This window comes from Cyprinodon tularosa, unplaced genomic scaffold (assembly GCF_016077235.1).
Source record: "Cyprinodon tularosa strain WSP-4 unplaced genomic scaffold, ASM1607723v1 ctg52, whole genome shotgun sequence".
NCBI classification, from domain to species: Eukaryota; Metazoa; Chordata; class Actinopteri; order Cyprinodontiformes; family Cyprinodontidae; genus Cyprinodon; species Cyprinodon tularosa.
In genome coordinates, this window is record NW_024039252.1 from 420,884 (window position 1) to 440,776 (window position 19,893).

The 19,893-nt window shown below is 39.0% G+C and overlaps 1 protein-coding gene and 1 long non-coding RNA gene across 8 annotated transcripts in view; one reads left to right on the forward strand and one right to left on the reverse strand.

The window, feature by feature from the left end:
- Nucleotides 1-2,381: 2,381 nt before the first annotated feature.
- The window catches only part of LOC119795671 (laminin subunit alpha-3-like), a 98,522-nt gene continuing 81,010 nt past the window's right edge, over nt 2,382-19,893 (forward strand). For 6 of the 7 annotated variants that reach the window (XM_038303761.1, XM_038303762.1, XM_038303765.1 and 3 more), the window contains exons 1-2: nt 2,382-2,958; nt 3,348-3,500. In XM_038303761.1, the coding sequence (XP_038159689.1) occupies nt 2,683-2,958; nt 3,348-3,500 (429 nt within the window). In that variant the 5' untranslated portion in view covers nt 2,382-2,682. The remainder of the gene's footprint in view (nt 2,959-3,347; nt 3,501-19,893) is intronic. The other variant, XM_038303768.1, reaches the window with a different exon arrangement.
- Nucleotides 8,018-19,893, reverse strand: part of LOC119795673 — a 39,931-nt gene continuing 28,055 nt past the window's right edge. Inside the window, exons 2-3 of the long non-coding RNA XR_005282356.1 lie at nt 15,999-16,064; nt 8,018-8,071 (exon numbers count right to left, since the gene is read on the reverse strand). This is a non-coding gene — a long non-coding RNA (uncharacterized LOC119795673). The remainder of the gene's footprint in view (nt 8,072-15,998; nt 16,065-19,893) is intronic.

The following is a 19,893-nucleotide window of genomic DNA, read 5'->3' on the forward strand; positions in this document are numbered from 1 at the left end:
AGTAGGTTCAGAGTTTCTCTCTCAGCTCCTACTGAGAGCGGGCAGGCAGGTTTCAGACTGAGTTGGTTCACCAGAGTTCTACTGAGAACAGACAGCTTGGTTTCTCGCTTGAGAAATCCTTCCAGGTTTTCAGGTTTCCTGGCAGGTTCTTCCTGAGAAGCAGAGAGGACAAAAAGCAGGTTAGGTTCAGGTTCAGGCTTCTTGTGATTCAGAGATTCAGACAGGCAGGTTGGCTCAGGTTTGCTAACCATAACTGGCTTAACACTCTGGCGTTGGATTGTAGCTCTGCCCCTCCTTAAATGCTGGTCTACTGATGAGCTCATGAGCCGCAGGTGTGGTGGTCAGCTTCAGCTCTAGGAGACCTAGAACGCCCTCTGCTGGAGAAAGGTGGACAGACCTCCAGATCCCAACATATAAACCCTTGAAACTGGGCCAAAAAGTCTTGACAAGGAGTTAAGGTCACCAAAGTAAGGATGAGGATAAGGAGGTAAAATATACAAACCTCCAATAATAAAAGTCAATTTCAGCTATTTTCAAAGTGTTAAAAAAATTCAGCAATGTAAAAAGGCAATAAGGCCAATAACTTCACAACAAGAAACTCTATCTATCTATCTATCTATCTATCTATCTATCTATCTATCTATCTATCTATCTATCTATCTATCTATCTATCTATCTATCTATCTATCTATCTATCTATCTATCTATCTATCAGTGGCGGCTGGTGAAAAATATTTTTGGTGGGGCTGATATAGCCTAGTGTATGTCTCCAACTAACCCGGAATAAGAATTCAAATAAACAATTGGACAATACATACAATTTAACAGTAATGATTTAATTTACTATAACAGTAACAGTGATGATTTGGGTCACTGTGACGGGGTTCTTTGGCCTCCAAGAATCCAGTCTCAGTCGGGTTACCGTTGTTGGTGATTTATTGAGCTCAAAAACTCAAAACAGGGTGCAAAAGAAACTAAACATATACAAGATACTCTGGGCCTCAGCCTCCCTCCAGTTACCAGCAATGTAACAAAGAAACAGAAAACAAAAATTGCCGCTTTTCTTCCCACAGCCCTCATTAAATAGTTTAAGCCCCTCACCTCAGGCTCTCTTATTTCTGATTTCTTCTCATTAATCAGTTTTGTCCATATATTACCTCCACAAACAATTGATGTACAAAAACAAATAATTTTTACAACTTAATTCTTTTACACAGATTCATTGACTTATTCAATTACACCAAACTGGGTTTGAACCCAGCAAAGACGCAGCCAGACTGAAGATGACAAGTCCCCACATACCCCCACATACCCCCCCCCCCACACACACACACACACACACACACACACACACACACACACACACACACACACACACACACACACACACACACACACACACACACACACACACACACACACACGGCTAACCCCACTGAAATATTAAGTGTGCACCCTCAATACGCCAGCAGGTAACCAGGACAGCTTGTGTGTTTTAAGTTAATAGAGCTACTGATCTCAGCGCGAGTGTATTGGTCCTCACAAACACAGTATAACAGGAATGTGTGTGTGGCGCGCAAAATTAGAGAGGTTGTTTTAAGCGACGAGGTGGATTCGTCACAGTCACAATAACCATGAAATGAAATGTTCATATCATACAACAGGGATGTTCTTCTGGCAAACGGGTAGATAAATAAGGATCTCACCGAATTTGGTGGAAGCTGCATCTCGCTCGTTACATTCGCCATCTTCCCTCTAATTGTCTGCACCTGCGCTTGGGTTCAGAAGAGAAGCCTGTAAAAGCGCAGTATTTTCAGCGCCCCAATACCATAAAGTTCCGAGACGCTGATTGGCCATTAAATTCACCTAGCAATAGTACATGATTGACAGATTCTCTGCAAATGTGGGTCAGTCTGATCACAGCCCCCAGAACAGAGACAGTAGGAGTCTGTCTGTGGAAATCCACAAATTAATGACAGTAGATAGGGAAATGTAGTTTATATAATTTGTTTTGCTTATAGTTACACAGTCTAGAGAGTAAAACAGACATTTATGAGTTAATTTCTAAAAATATATTTTACGTTTCTCTCTTCTTATCAGGGAGGGCGGTGCCCCAGCGCCCCCTATGGGCCGGCCGCCACTGCTATCTATCTATCTATCTATCTATCTATCTATCTATCTATCTATCTATCTATCTATCTATCTATCTATCTATCTATCTATCTATCTATCTATCTATCTATCTATCTATCTATCTATCTATCTATCTATCTATCTATCTATCTATCTATCTATCTATCTATCTGTGGTGAGGGAGTGAGTGAGGGCAGTGCTAATTGCGCTTACAGACCTTTGGCCCCTGCTCGCGCGCTCACAGCGCATTGAGGAGAGGAGCCCAGAGCAGCCCAGAGGAGCCTGACACCTGAGAGCTCCGCTCAAAGCCTACAGTTCATTTCAGAACAAGGAAAACTCGCCTCGCTTCTTTGCGGATATGCGTCGGAAAAGAGGGAACACCTCCATCGGTGGGACATAAACTTCACCCTTTATTGGCATCTATCGGCGAAGATCTACTGAAAGGGTCTGCTGTATTTAAAAAAATAAATAAAATCTATTTCATGGACGGCTCCAGATGACTCCTGGACTCAGGCGGCGGGTTGCGCTCAGCATCTATAAGGATCTCTGATGGAGAAAACACCGAGGCGGAGGATAGGAGCCCCTCTGACTGTGCTGCTGTGGACCTTTGGGGCATCGTTTCTCCTCAGGGACTCGGAGGGCCAGCGGACTTTTAATGACCTGACGGGCTTCAGTTTGAATCCGCCCTACTTTAACCTCGCAGAGCGCTCCAGCATATCTGCGACAGCAACCTGCGGCCAGGAGGAGACTGGCGCACCGAGATCTGATTTTTACTGTAAACTTGTCGGCGGACCGACTCTGGGTCCTCCTACTCAAAACATACATGTAAGGGAATATGTGTGAATATGTACACATTTTCATCTATTTAATATTTGTCGTTGTTATTATTGATTAAATAGAATAATAACTGTGATCAACGTATAAAGCAGGCATAGGCGCATGTATGGCACCCCAGGGAGCACTTGTAATTTCTTTCTTCCATTGACCAACTTGTACACATGCCAGAAATAGTTTTAAATTCCGTTTTTCCCACATTTCCTGAAGGAAATCTCCTTCAACAGATCGTGAGAGTTCTCATAGAAATTGACTTGTGCAATTCCTGTAACCGACATGATTGATGTAACTGCTGCATGCTCTCCATCCTATTTGTTTAGCTGTTGCTTTAGCTCTTTCAAGCACAAATGGTAAATAAAATGTTTTTTTTTTTTTTTAAGGGTCAGCATTGTGACTACTGCACATCCGCGGAGCCAAGCAAAGCCCACCCGGTGAGCAACGCAATAGATGGCACAGAAAGGTGGTGGCAGAGCCCACCTCTCTCCAGGGGAACCATCTACAATCAAGTCAATGTTACCCTGGACCTCGGGCAGGTGAGATTATCATGTGCATAAACAGATGTTTTTTTTTAAAGCTGGTTCCTGCTGGGTTTAATAATGTTATAGCCCTGATGACAGTGCTGCAGAAAAAACATATCTTCCAAGTTGTAATTTTGCTTTCCTTGCATCCATCTATTAGGATATTTGTAGGGATTTTGTTCCTGTTTCTCATGTTTCTGAACATGCAGGTTGACTCATACTGTTTGTATTGAAGGTATTCCATCAGGTACACGATTATATTTTCAGCGTGAGCTTCATCACCTGGGCAAGCAGTAATCATGTGCTCTGTAACTGGATTCCTGCCAGAATGCAGATTCACGCCCCTTTGGCTGGAGAATATGCTTCCATCAAGACCTGTGTCTCTGACAGGAGGTTGGCTAGAGGCCTGTATAACTGCCCCCCTCAACCTCAGTTATTTGCTGCAAGGAAAGAAAAGGATTTCTGTTTCTGGATTAGAATTCACAAGCATTTAGAATCGGATTTCAGTTTTGCAAGTGCACAAGGGAGCATAGTTTAGGAAAAGCAGCAACATAAAAAAAAAAAAAAAAAAATCCCACTGCACCTTTGGGCTCCCAGTGGACACCCTGTCTGACAATGGGTGCAGGCTTTTCTGTCTTCTGTTTTTAGCTGGGGTGAGCTGTGCTTAAACCCTGCGCTGCTAAATATAGAATGCCCGGACAAAAGGATGGACACATGCAGGGCTTTTAGAGATGTCTGACTTTAATACGTGGTAATGCTCAGTTTATTTGGGAGCAGAGAAAGCAACATTGCTGTATTATCATGTGCTAAAAAAGAGTGTGACTAGATCTGTGGATGTGACTACACCTGCAAAATAGCCCATTATGTTACGCAAACCTTTTACATGCCACATGCAACCAGCAAGTCACATTTTCACATGTTCTGTTGTTTTATTGCTCAAATGTAGTCAGGCAATTATAACTGGGCAGAAAGGATCACAGTTTCTAAATGAAAGATGACTTCACACCATTTTACCAAATGTTTGCTATATTAGGACTTTGTTTTTTTTTGTTTAATATGATTTTTTTGCCGCATTGATGGTTTTTAGCATAATGGATTTTGTCCTTAAATGTAAGGATGCAGGATTATCCCAGCTATAGGAAAGATATTCCCAGAGCATGACGCTGCTACCACCACATGTCACTGAGGGGATATGGTGTGTCTGGTGGGTGATGTGGGATGTTCCTTTCCACCACTAACTCTGTTTTGCATGTAGTTCATGTTTAACCCGGGCTTACTGGAGCTCATCTTTCAATTATTGGCTGTTTCCCTTAAAAATCAGACTTTTTTTAAACTTTCTTTCTCTGTTACCACCAACTGCCCCCCAAAGGCCATATTACTGCTTGTCTGTGTAATGGTCTCCTTGCCTGGTCTGTCAGGTGACCAACCAGGTCTTGGTGGTTTGCAGTTGTGCTATAGTCGTTACATGATAGGTTTTATGAGAAGTCAAGAAATGAGGACATTGTTTTATAGAGCTAAGAGAGACTTCCTTGGTCTTCATTATTTGATATGCTCAGTAATGTTTTCTAGCAATCCCCTGAGAAAAGAACAAATAAGATTAGAGCACATACATGTTATCATCCTCTGGCTTCTGGAGGCAGTTAGCTGCATTGGGTTTTTATTTAAGAGTTACATAGTGAAACACACTGAACACCAATGCTCCTTTTTCAGCTTTAATTTGTACGCTGTTTAGACAACCATGTAAAATTCTTCCTTCAGTTTTATTACATATGTGTTTGTCCGTCATAGAAAATCCTCTTAGATTATGCAGCAGTGTCCTTCTTTATGCAACTAAGGTGGTAGAGCTCAGTTATTTACCTGGAGGTTTTACAACCCTTTTCCACAGGTTCAGGCGTTATCTAAGTCAGTGCTAGCTGTCAAGTGTTTGACTGTTCTCTGTGGCTCTTTGATAGCTTTGTACATTCTTTTGAAACCCGCAGGATAAATGATGTGTTTAATAAAAACGTGTGGGCCAGACAGACCTGAATGGGTGATGTGGTTTTCTTTCAAGACAAATGCAGGTGGCCACTCAGCTTTTCTCTGTATAGCTCCAAGCAGATATATAAGATAGTGGTAGAGTCCATGTTTATGTTAACATGTTAACGCTTCAAAGAATGGAGTTTTTTTTCTTCCCTTCGCTGTTTCCGGTTTCTTTGTATCAGAGTAGATTTTTGAAGCTCATTCTTTTAAAATATACAGCTAAAAAAATCTGATCAAAACCTTAACTACATCTAACTACAACTAAAACCTTAATAATATAGTATGTCATATTAGTCTGCAGGTAATCCTTAGTTAGAATGGTATGGATTGCTATGAAATGCATCGTGAATAGAAGTATTTATTGATAACCTTACTGAAACTAATGAGCAAAAACTGAATTGACTATATAAGACAAAAACCATAAAGAACACGATGCAAACAGAAGGTAAAAATAAAATCAAAAATGAAAACACCTTAACCTTCTGATCTTAGAACCTGCAGTCTGCTTCCAATAGGAGGTTAATGCTCTTGTTTTATTGGGACTATTTTGACAGCTGCTGCCTTAGGATATAATTTGACAGATATTAATGTGCTCTCTTATGTTCTCTAACAGATGTGTTTAGGTCTAAAGGTCCACCTATGCTTTGAATATGTGAAAGCTTAGTCAGAGTGTTTTGTTTTTGAATATCAGATCAATACATCTTTTTGGTTTTCATACTTCTAAAGCGATTCCCGGTCTTCAATGTGTATTTGCTTTATAATTTTTTTTTTCTAGTAATTCAGTTCAATTCAGTTTATTTATATAGCGCCAATTCACAACACATGTCATGTCAAGGCACTTTACAGTTTACCAGATCATACAGTCAGATTGATTCAAAGTTTTCTATCTAAGGAAAATCAGTTGATTGCATAGATCAAAGGCGATCCGTCACACTAAGCATGCTTAGTAAATGTGCAGGTTTTATGATTTGCATTTTTTTGTGAGCATGGGGAAATGATGTATGGAGGACCATATTAGTACATAAATGAATAAATGATCAGTAAATGAAAGGTAATAAATATATACAAATATATAGTCTGCAAATAAACATAAGGAAGCAGAAATTGTATTTAAAAAAAAGACATTATTATATTTGTGTTTTAATTGGCTTGTTTTCTTTGTATGAAATAACTTTTAATTCTATTTGTTATTAACGCCTTTTCACCTTATTATTCAGAACTGTTTTCCATTGCTGTCTGCATTTATACAAAAAACAAGGGGGGGGGGTCTGTCTTAAGGAGATAGCTCAGACAGCATAAAATTTACATGCATCCGAACCGACCACAGTCACAACAAACATGGCTACCTATGCCATAGAATCGAGTCATCTGTGCGGTATGCTGAGGTATTTAGCCAATTGATTAAAACATTTTTTTGTGATTTCTGACATCATTTGTCATGTGTATTATATCAAACTGATTCTCGAGTCCTCGACAGAAAAGGCCTCCCCTGTGTCAGAAGTGTGAATTCGGTAAGACGAGCGAATCCAGTCTCTTTCTCGTTTTCAACCATTTAGACCTGGAAATAAAGATACTTGTGTTTTGTTAATAGGTATAAGAAAGGTGTTAATATCTCGTAGTTCAGTTAGTAAATTATGAGAGAAATTGAGCTGCATTGTTTTCGAGTGGCATCATACGAGATCATTTATAACCTTATCTTAGGTAGCCTGTAGTAGCATGAAGATTCTGTGCAGTCTAACCAAACAACAGGCAAAAGTTTTATCCTTAACACAAAACATGTAATTATATGTCTGTTTATATGTTTAGCATTTATTTATATTTAAATATGTCAGACTTGGTCCTCCATAATAATATGCTTTCTCTAATACACTTGATTGAAGCTGTTGATAACTAAAACAGAGACTTATTTACTGGCTTTGGTGATTTAAGAAAGTGAGATAAAATAAGAAGAGCAATTTTTAACTAATTACTCATAAAAATATGAGAGATGATTGAGTTGACTGTGGTGTAGAATTAATAACTCGCCATAAAGATAAGTTTTTCAAAGACATTGAACTTTGCTTCATCAGTAACGTCCACAAAAAGAAAGTGTAGATAATAATATTTCAACAACTCCCATTAAAAACTGATTAAATGACAGTAAACCAGTGGTGGTTTTTGATACCATCATTTAGAGCTTGCAACAACATTAGCTGGTAGAATACCAAGTAATGTTTGAAATCCAAACCATTGACTAGCTTAACAATTAGCAATAAAAACTAACACTGTAACAACATTGTTATAATAACGATCCCTTAAAATTGTCTGTGAAAAAATAATTAAAGGCCAACTTAAACGGAATTGCCTTTAAAACTAATAATACTTCTGTATTGTATTTTCTGATATGGGGATGGTGAAATACAGAATACTTTCACACTCTCTAAGCTATTAACTGTTGAACCTGGAAAGGGCTGGATGTTGAAACAATTAGAAGATTTATTACCTTGAAGTGAGAGGGTCGTGTGCTCAAATCTTCTGCCTGTACATGCCGATGTTGTTTCTTGGTACTCCAGCTTCTACCTATAGTCCTGAAACATAACTGAGAGGTTAATTGATCTCTCTAATAAAGTTTCCTTAGGTATGACAGTGGACCCAGGACTTGCCCAGTGACTGCTGGGGAAAGGCATAAGCATTGACAAGTCTTTTTAAGAGATGGATGCATGGATGGATGGATGGATGGAGGAATGGATGGAGGAATGGATGGAGGAATGGATGGAAGGATGAATGGAAGGAAGGATGGATGGATGGATGGATTGATAAATGGAAGGATGGATGGAGGAATGGATGGAAGGAAGGATGGATGGATGGATGGATGGATGGATGGATGGATGGATAAACTTGCCTATTTTCACTTCTGAGTTTAGATATGACCCATAATTACCTTACATCCATCAACCAAAGGGCATGTTCTGATGATGGCACTGTGGTATTCACACAGAAGTTGCTGCTATAAAAACGTTGGAGCATTGCTGCTCAAGACTCATTTAGCATTGTTCAATATAATAAAACAGTAAACAGGGAACATATTCAAAAAGTATTTGAACTTTTCTAAAACGAGTTCAGGAATATTTTTTTGTCCCAATGTAAGTTTCTCCTTTGATCTATCTTTGATTTTTAACTTGAGCACATCGCCATAACTGTGCTTCAGAAAGGCCAATGTGAGCATTTACTCTGCTCCCTGTTTGTGTCTTCTTGCCCTTTGACCCATGACCCTCATCAAATCCCTTCCTCAGTCTTCAGGAATTACCACTGTGATCCCCAGTTGGGAAACTTTAAAAAGAAATTGCAAAAACTTATCAAAATTCTTTAGTGTTGATTTAGAGATATGTTGGGAAACACATGAGCTACAATTTAAGCTTTCTTCTACAACTACTGAGTTAAAAAACAGAACAATTGCAATTTGACATGTTTTGGTTTTTATCTAACACAAATATAAAAAGTTGTGACATTTTGTATCTCTAATTTTTATACTCTACCCCCCTCAAAATAATTTTCTTTTGTAACCATTGAGACACAGCTAAAATTGGTTAAGGGATTTTTGTTGATCCTTCAGTAAATTGTTGCTCAGGCATCATGCTACCTTTCCTGGAACATTTAGCGCCACTGTTAAACTATTTACAGGACACAGTAGTTAAGCCATTGTTCTGCTAAACATTTACACCCTCTATCAGACTGCCAGTCGCTCACGCAGTTTTTTTTTTTTTTCATTCTTGAGGATGTATTTTAGGAGTCATGACCACACGTGCTTATCTGCCTGAGTGAACCCAGAGTAGAGCATGTGAGGCAAACATACCAGGGCTGACTGCTGTATGCCTCCTTTCTGATGAGTTTGAACTGGGTTTAATTGGTTTCATTAGATGAAAGCAGAATGCTGATGTGAAATGTGGCATTGATACTTTTAGCATAAGGTCTAGTAGATTATTCTGTTGCTTTATTGTGAAGGTTAAAGATATACATTGTTCTAATATTTAGTTTTACTGTTTAGTTGCTTTAAATTGCTGCTAGATTGAAAAAAAGGTTTATTTTAACATATGATTATTTACTATGAAACACTATGATGGTAAAGCCACAGGATACTGTGTTAACTTTAGAGAATGTATTTGATTATAAGATCCTTGGTTTTGTAATAAACTTTTAGAAGAACTCTGACACCAGTTTAGTCTGACAACTTCAGCTCTTCTCATAACCCCGAAATGCCCAAACCACAAAGCTTTTACTAACTCAATTTTCCAGAAATTCCCAAGAAACCTAATCCTCTCTCTCAGGGGTCCACCTCCCACCAAATTTGGTTTGAATGTTTTATTTGCTGCCGTCGCCCCCTTTTGTGCTCAGAATCCTCCAAGGCAGGTTTTGTGTGACGTCCTTTCTGTGCTCTCCTGCTCTCACAAAGGTTTGGTCTTCCTAGAGCGTCATTGAAAATGACCTGGACCTCTCTTTTCACTGGATAAATGTCTAGAAATTGAGAGGTGGGGTAATTTTGGCAGTAGAAAGTGGCAGAACAGAAAACAATTAAAGATATTTCTTTCCTTTTTTTCAAATTGTACAATTAAGATGAAAAGTAACAGTTAAACAACAAAGAAGATGCCATTATCAAGCTCTTTTCAGTTGGTAGAAATAACTTAAAAATTCTAATATAAAAAGTTTTACCTTTTTTTCTTCACTTACTTAAGGTCCTGAATAAAAAAATGAAGTTCGTACTTGAAGTAGGCCCTTAGTTTTTCCTTCAACTAACATTTCTGCCCTTATCTTGTAATCTGATTTGAGCTGAACCTTGAATATCTGTAACAAGCCAAATGGATAATGTAAATCAGTAAAATCTGTTTGGGGAAGGACACTTAAATGGACCTTTCAAGCTTATTGGGAATAGCAATAGCAAACCAAAGTATGGTGTTAGTCAGTCACGCAAACAAATGAAATAGCGGCAGTTTCCAAGCGTTGCCAAAACAACTTATACTTTTATGCTGTCACTGCTCCTCTTGTGAAAATGTGAAAGCAGCAGCTACGTGTGCGTCTTCTAGCGTTACCATGTTTATATTGGTTCGGCTGAGAGCGTGGCAACTCTTGAGCTGTGTCCGAATGTCCGCCCTAACTCCTAAATCCCTCAGTCACTATATAGAGCGGTGACTATATAGTGGTCTTTATAGTGAACTCAGTTAACTGGCTGTTTGGATGGATGTACACCACTTTTTGCTCCCTGTAACTGTGCCTTCCCGCACAGTGCCTGCGCCATCTTTATTATTTGTTGCTAATGTTGGGTAGCAACAGCCGTAGAGGACATTCCATGATGCTTTGTGAGGAGAGCCCTCCTTGTACAGCATTCTGGGATATATCTGCTCATCTAGTTACCACGGATGATCACTACATATCAAGCTGCATTGTGGGTAATTCCGAGTCCGCTACTATTTCATCCTCTAGACGTTCGGACATTCATCTAAAATGGTGTGACCACGGCCATGGTTTTACTACAGTTATATTTCCCGCCTTAAACAGCAATACTGCAACATGATTGGCTAACTAATTTTTTGGTCAGACTTAGACAAGTTAAGCTATAAGTGCGTTAAAGGGGAATTTTTGCATTCATTGCGGTTTGTTTTATTACCGTATTTTCACGACCATAAGGCGCACCGTACTAAAAGGCGCACTCTCAGTTATGTGTCCCATTTCTGTATTTAACACACACATAAGGCGCACCGGACTATAGGGCGCGTTTTTTATATACAGCTACATGTCCTCTACTACCTTTAAATACCTCTACTGCGTATTTAAAAATACAGCGGGGGCAAAACTGAGTATGATTGTGCTTTATTCATGTATTTATTACAAAGTATTAATCAAACCTGGGAGCTGGCCGTGAGACAGACACATCGCAGATGACAGAGCGCTGTGATGACTCCTAAATTAACTTAAAATCGTGAAACCTGCCGACGGAATATGTTCGCTTTTATTACCGGTATCCTTGTGCCTGCAGTTTAAATTATTTAGATGAAAAACACCTGCCAGCCACCGCGGTGAACCCAGAGGCTGCCCAGCCTAGAGACTGCTGTTGAAGAGATTTCTACTGTCGGCGCACCGCTGGTATGTGGGGGTCTGAGCGCCTCCGACAGAAATAGATAATCTGGATGAACTGACTGCAATTATTAAGTTTTCAGGTGGACTTTCTCACTTAAAAACATATTAAAACCACTTTATTCCCACTGATCACAGCAAATATAGCTGCAAGATTTAGATTATTTAGATGAAAAAACACCTGCCAGCCACCGCGGTGAGGAGGAGGAGAACCGCCCAGAGGCTGCTGTTGAATTAAGTTTTCAGGTAGAAAAATAGAGCGGGAGCAAAACTGAGTATGATTGTGCTTTATTCATGTATTTATTACAAAGTATTAATCAAACCCATCAAAGGCATCATCCTCTGTTTCTGAATTAAACAGCTGCGCTAAATCAGACATGCCAATTTCCCCTTCTTTGCTGTCAGAGTCACTTTCCGTGCCGGGCGGCTCCTCAGAAATAATGCCGGCTTTTGCGAAAGCTTGAACAACAGAGCCAGCAGACACTTTAGTCCAAGCATCTACAATCCATCCGCAAACGGTGGCATAACTTGCCCGGCGCTGCCTTCCACTTATCCTGAAACTGTGGTCTCCGTCTGTCATCCATCGCTCCCACGCCGCTCGCAGCCTTACTTTGAACGGCCGCTTCACACTGATGTCGAGCGGTTGAAGTTCCTTTGTCAGACCCCCGGGATAACGGCGAGCACAGCGTTCATTTGATTCACCTTTTTTTCACATCGGCTGTGAGATGGGCACGCAGCGATGGTGATGCGTGGAAAAAACCACCTGGTCTCCTCACATACACCTGCCTCAGCCACGCTTTCATCATCTCCTCATCCATCCAGCCTTTTTTCATTTGCGTTAATATCATATGTCATCAGAGCGCTGTGTCTGTCTCGCTGTCAGCTCCCAGATCAGCTTCTCTGATTGGTTGATGCGGCGCGTCCAGCAGCAAAACTTCAATTTTTCTATCTGAGCAGCAGCAGCGCGTTGGCAGATGCTTAAACGCTCCCGACGCGCTGCGCCTGCTGCTCAAAACGCGCTACGGGACCTTTTGCTGCGCCTATACGCGCGTCAACCATTGACTTTGCATGTAAACATGCTGCTTCTGCTGCACCTGCTGGGTCCGGTTGAAGCGGTTGTCGAGCGGTTGAATAACAGCGAGCACAGCGTTCATTTGTTTCCCCATGTTTTTCACATCAGCTGTGAGATGGGCACGCATGGAGTTACATATTAACAGCGATGGTGATGAGTGGAAAAAAACACCTGGTCTCCTTACATTCAGCCACTCTTTCATCATCTCCTCAATGAGGTGGTCTCAAAAGTCGCAGTTACAACACACATAGGGCGCACCGCACCAAAGGGCGCACCGCACATTTTGAGGGAAAAAAAGACGTTTAAGTGCGCCTTATAGTCGTGAAAATACGGTATTAGTTCAAGGACTCAGCATTTTAAGACAACTATTCAGATAAAAGTTCCCTGTCAATATTTTCCAAAAACCTTACCTGCGTAAACCTATGCTATTTTAGCCCAGCTGGCTTAAGTTAGCTGTTCACTAGGGATTCAAGGTGGGATAAGTCTGAGTGGGCAGATGACGGTGGGGTTGGCAGTGTTGCCACTGATTGAAATGAAGTTGGTTTTGCTGGCTGGGTTGAAGTTGCCTCAGCTCCATGTATGTAAGAGTGATTTGAAAATCCTGTCAGTGTTACCTTAGATGAGTGCTTTGCCAGAAGGATTTGCAGTACAGTGCAGCTGGCTCAGTCCAGAGACCGAATTGGCTGCTAGACATTTTGTTACAGTGACGGTTGAGGTGATGTAAGTGACTGTGTTTAGTGGGGCAGCCTGAAACGACGGTGGGGGTTTGCCAAGTAGACACGTACTGCTCTACCTTAACAGCCACCATAGAGAGTTCTTATTTTGCATGCTGGACTGAACGTAGCATCACATTTGTCTGTTGGACTGCGGCTCCTCCTAAATCTGGAGCTGCGGTGTTAAAAGCTTGTGGAGGTTATTATGGGATCTTTTCACTTTTTGGAATTGCTAATCACCAGTCACAGGTTTACTGACGCAGGCATTGATGCAATGGGAAGTGTTAGAAGAAGTGCAGTGTTCCTTGACCAATTTGACAAAGATGTGTCATAAATAGCCATGTCTAATTCAGCTGTCAACCCATGTCACCAAAAAAAAAGGTTGTCACACTTTCAATAAATTTAAGAGAATTAGGCTAACCAACAAGCAAATATGAAATGTAGTTTCTGGCATTAATTTATGCTATTTTATCCATTCCCTAATTTACAAACAAAGCATATAACCTAGAGAAAAAAACTAAGTGTAAGTTTTCAAACAGCTGCAGCCTCAAACTTTTAAAAGAAAAGTGCAAACAAGTACAAACATGCATGCTCATTATGTTTCTGTAACACCTACTGGTACTTAAGTTGTAGCCAACTGTTCTGTTCTTACTGCATACATTCTGTCATGGAGACAGAAAAAAAAAACAAGATGACCCCCACCCCCCACCCCCTTGCCCTCACTTTGCCCCACCTGTTGTAGACAGACCAACAGTTGTACATTGCATTGTTATAAACTCTGGGGTGGGAGGTATGTGTCGGCGGCCTCTCCTCCAGCTCCACTGTAGTGTTCTGTCTACACAGCTGATCCACTCAAAGAAAAGGCAAGGCCCTATCTTCTTTGAAATGTGTTTCTAATCCCTCATCTTACATGCTTTCAGGTTTTCTGATTTTCTTTACTGTATTTGTATGCGTTTAGACCTGTAGGATTTTTTGATTTAACTCAACTGCATATTTTTGTTTCTGAGCAGTTTTAAACACAGCATACTTTGATTTGCAGACGAACATATTATGTTTGTTTTAAATAAAAAACCTGCATTAGAGCAATAAAACCCAACCTTTCTATTGTTTTTCAAATTGGATGATTCATTTCAACCCGTACTTTTGTGAAACACAAGTCTGAAAAGTAATTTAGGTCCTGGCCTAAGCTAGGATGGTACTATATATATATAAGTATATATATATAGCTTGAGCAGAAAAGAGGTTGTCACATTTAGTCTTTTTAGGCATAATGTAAAAAATATAAAATTTTCTGCATAAAGTTTGAAATCAATAACTGCTATTTGTAAACACTGTCCCTGTCATTTCATCTATAACTGTTTATGTAAGTTTTTGAGCTAAATAACTGAGAAGGTTTAAATGCAGCTGCTGTTTCATTAGAAAATGATTGATTATTATTGATCATTTTCATTTCAACATGCTTACAATTAGCTTTCAGTGTATTTTCTATGGCCAAACATCAGACTAAAAATTGACTTGCTAAATTTAAATGGTGTGAGAGATATGGTCACCTGAAAAAATATTTCAACTGATAAATTATTGTAGTTGCAATAAACCCTCAGATTAAAACACCGGATTAATTATGTGGAGAAAAGAGTCTTTTAGAAGGAGCTGCATGGGTTTTTAATATAAAGTAGTCATCTTTAGTGAGTTGTTGGTAAAAACATGATGCGTGGCCATAAATATTAGAGTATCATCACTGGTTAGAACCAGAGATGAAATACAAAATGTATCTTATTGCTGCTAAGATGCTATTTTTATATACTGTGAAGGTTTACATTCTAACTGCACTCATTGTAAAACTTGCAGTTCTGTTAGCTCCTTTAACTTCTCAAGCAACATTTCTTCTGATTTCCTCTAACCCATTGGAAAAGTCTCCCCTCTCTGAACTCTGCTATTGCTAAGATTTTGCATCAATACCTGAGTTTGCCTTTCCAAATTGAGCATCATCACTTATCACCAACTGTTCACAGGTGCCTTTTAACTATATATTCAGCTGCACAACTCTTTTTATTTATATATTTATAAATTCATGAAAATAAATCTCATTTGTCAGAAGCAATTATGATAAATGATTATTTATAAAGTTAGAAAGATGTCTTAAATATAGTGAACAAAGAAAAAACTTTGAGGAACCTATAATAAAATATTATTATTTTTTTTTATAATTTTACATTTATATAAATAGGCTTGATAATTGCATATGATGTCAACAGCTTTTTGTTAGTCATTTAAGTCTTTATTATATTGAAAAATCTCAAAAGAAGACAAAAAAGTCAGTCAAACAGACGTGACTTGTTAAGAAAGAGCAATCCTGAGAGTCTTTCCGAAAAGTATATTTGGAGTACTTTGCTTATCTTTTAATAGCACTTTGGTTAAAAAGAAAACAAACCTTACCTTCTAACAATATCCCCTGACATTCAGAGAATTGAGCTTTGTTTCCATAGATGGTTCTGCATTGAAAGTAGGCACAACTCTAATGGGTATTCCCAAAACTCTGTTATTTAGATTTTTTCCCCCATTTAACTCAGCTTTTTTCAGAGTTACAGAGGCCTTGTAGCTTACACTGGAGTTCACGGTTCATGAGGTTCGGCGCACTCTAGACAGGTCACTCATCCATCACAGGATCAACTAGGGACAAACAAGAGAAACAGCCATTCACCCACATACTCACTTGAAATCATCAATCAAGATAATTCACACAACTTTGGTCAACAAAAGGAACGCAGAACACCCTGAAAATGGTTGCTTAGACATAACCAATAGTGCAAACCTCTCAGCTAAGATTTAAACCAAAGAATTTTATATTGGGAGGAAACAACTTTACAATTATAAAATGGAAGTCCTGTGATCTGTCATCACTTCTAACAATTGTTTGAGAAGTTATAACTATTTTAAAGGTCCAAATACCATTCATTATCACAGCAATGAAACACAAGCACACGTTCCTCATACATCATCACAACCTATTCTGTGACATATGCACTTTCCACTTTATTAATCAGCACCTGTCAAATTTCTTGCTAAAAATAATAGCATATTTGCCAATTATATGGCGCCAACTCACTGCACAGAGAGGTTAAGACAAAGTAAAGATGACTTGCTGAACTTATATCCAAGTCCCAGAATGGGCTTAGAATGGGATTTAGGTAAATAGGAATGTGAGTTGAGGTGTTTGGATAGTACAGTTAGACATGATGGAGTGAGAGATATTTTCTAGTCCTTTCGTACCAAATCAGTTTCATTTAAACTGTTATTGCCGACTAATGATTTATTAGATTACAATGTTTTTTCCATCCAATTAATTGGTAACTTCCACTTAAGGAACTTTTTTCAGTGTTGTAGTGTTATCACCATGCATTAGAGGGTGCAACTTTTGATTTCTAAGCAGAGCCTCTCTAGTATTTTTGCAAGAGAACTAACATCGGAGCCATGCTAGCACCAACGCATGAGTCAATTATCCAGTACGGGATTATTAACACTGCTTAATGGTGACAGTGCCTGCAGAATGCCCTTTATGTGGCTGTGTTTGTTAATATAAACACCATGTAAGTGCCATTTTATATCACGCTTGGGCTAGCATTTGAAGTTAAAAAAGTGAATTGCATTGTGTGAATTTTAGCCTCTTTCCTACTGAACTTAGCAGTTTAATGCTGGTTTTTCAAACACGACTCAGCCCTCTAACAATTGGCATTTGACTCCCATCCCATTGGCAAAAAATGCCAGGTCTGTCCCCTGCAGGCAAGCTGCATGGCCTCAGTGCCCCAACTGCCTTGTGTCTGATTATGCCATCACATTGGGTTAGCATTGATAATGTCACCATTGCGACAGAAATCAGGAAAGTAAACAATGGAGAGCAACGTGGAAGTAAGCCAGCACATAGTAAATGTGCTTTATTGTTTCATTCTTTTTTTCCCTCAGAACCTCTCTCACCAGTGCTGCAGAATGTTTATTGAATGTTAGCGGAGTGGTTTTGTGTTGTTAGATCAGACGCAAATGGCGTGGTGTGTTGACGTCCATAATTTGCTCTCAATGGACCTGAGACTGATGTTCCCATATGTTTGCTGATCGGAGCTTAGCTGTTTGAAAGCGATTTTAACCCGGGTCGCTTGCCGAGTCATTTAAACCCGGGTCAACACAAGTCAGGAAGCTGTTCTCACTGTCAGTAAAAGCCGATCGTTCCCGGGTTTAAACTGTTTTTTTGGCCAGTGGACAAGGGGTCATTATTATAATATGACAGAGAAAAACATGCAATAAGCATAGTAATTTGGGAAGGCTTTTGTTTGTTAATGCATTTTAGGTTATAAATATGTCAAGGTTAATGTGCAAGAAAAAAAAAAAGTTTAGTCAGTCATTATTTAAGTGAGCTAGCACAATAAATGATTAAAAACATAATTATGTATTTTTCTTAACTCAGAATATTGTAAAAAAAAATGTTTATCCCTTTGTTTGATCAATTCTCTCTTTCTCTAGACGAGAAAACTCTTTTTAAGGAAGTGGCCACCTACCAATTATTTGTTACTTGTCGATCGATAAGATCAATCAAATTTAGAGTACTTAATTAATCAAAATTTACATTCCAAATTTAAACACAAAATAACTGAATATTGTTGCTGACTATTTATAATCAACCAGCAACCTGTCTATGATAAATGCCCCCTGTCTCATGCTAGTTGACCACTGGGATATTTCCCCCACTGAGCCCCAGTGACCCTGAATGAGACAAAGCAGTTACAGAAAATAGATGAATGGATGCGTTGTTTTGTGGACCTAATGTCTCACAATGCAATCAAAGGTTAGGTCACAGTCTTACTGGCAATTATTATTTGTTGTGATTGTTATGACTATATTTATTATCTATGACCCTGAGAATATTTGTCACAAAACTATATCTACACTGAAACAATGTTTTTTTTCATTGATTTTATTTATGGGGGGTTTCTGATTTGATAAAGGGCATGCTAGAGTAAATATTCTAAAGTTATCCATTTGACAATCATAGTCTAACCTGTAACCCAGAAAAGAAGCAAGGTTATAACAACTACCGAGATAGCATTTTGTCTTTCAGTTTGCTGTGATTGCTCCTGTTTAAAAAACCTTTCAAAGAAAAGAACCATGAAACATTTTGTTGTGCGCATAATTCTAAACAGTTCTTACCATTTCTTAACTAAAAAATAAAAGGTTACCTTGTTTAAAAATGAGCAAATCCCAGTATTTAACTTGTTTATTTTTATATTAACTTTACTTCCCAACTTAATGGGAATCACGATGTAATGATTTTCTTTTGACCTCTATTTTTTACTTAACAACATACAAGCACCTGTCAAATGATTAGTGTAACTCTATCTGCTCTTTTGTTTTAAAACATTATAATAGTGGGGCAATAAACAAATGTCTTGACAACAGAAGAGGATTTTAGAAATGTATAACTTAACTATGTCATACTGTTCCTGAGCTATGTCATACCTATGACCATATATGGTCTTGGTCTAGCTGATTCTAAGTTAGATTTTTCTCTGGACTTAAATTAGACCATTTTAACACAAGCTTTGTCTGTAAGTTTCCAGTTGTCGACCTCCTGAAGGTGATCTCCTCTTAATGTCCAGTCATATGTAGCCTCTAACAGTTTTTCTCCTTAGACTGCCATTTAGTTGGCTACAATAATCTTCCCTTAAAACTGACTAGCCTTTAGCTTACCAGCTGAACACAACCTTCATACAGCAAGATGCTGTCACCACCATTTTTCAACATGAGGCTATGGCGTGTGAGGTGATCTTGCTGTGTCCCCTAAATGGCATGTTAAACTTTAAATGGAACTCCTTATGGCTTTTTTTCAACCAAGGCATTGTTATCACCTGCTCTATTAAGAGCCAGCTTCATGGAGTGTGCAGGGTGCTGTCAATGGGTGCGTGCGTTTGATGTTTTGCAATTAGAAGATTTTGGGTTCAACTCAGCTCTTGCTTAACACAAATTAATGCTCCCCCTCGGGCAAAAAATAATCTCACTTCTAAGTTGCTCTCCTGTGTGTAAGTGTTTGAATTTGTGTGAATTAGTGGAAACAGTTTAAAATGCTTTGAATGCTAAGTTTGCCTAAAAAAATGCAGTTCAAATTGAAGCTATATGTCAATGATTCACCCATTTGGGCTGCAGATCACTTTAGGTTGTCATGGGTCTGTTGGCTATTCCTCTGATTGATTCTGCCCCGCTTGGCTTCTCAGTTTAGGTAGATGGTTTTGTCTTAGTAGCTTTGCTGTTGTACTACAAACTTTCTATATTCAGATGATGGATTGAAAAGTGCTCTGCACAGCATTCAAAGCTTGAGATAAAGCCTTATAACCTGAGTTTTTTTTTCTACCTGTTCACTACGATGTCTGCTGTGTTCTACTCTCTCTTTCCTGTGTGTGGTAGCAAACCCAGTTTAGCATTTTACCCCTACTTGTTTCTTGTGTCTCTTGATAAA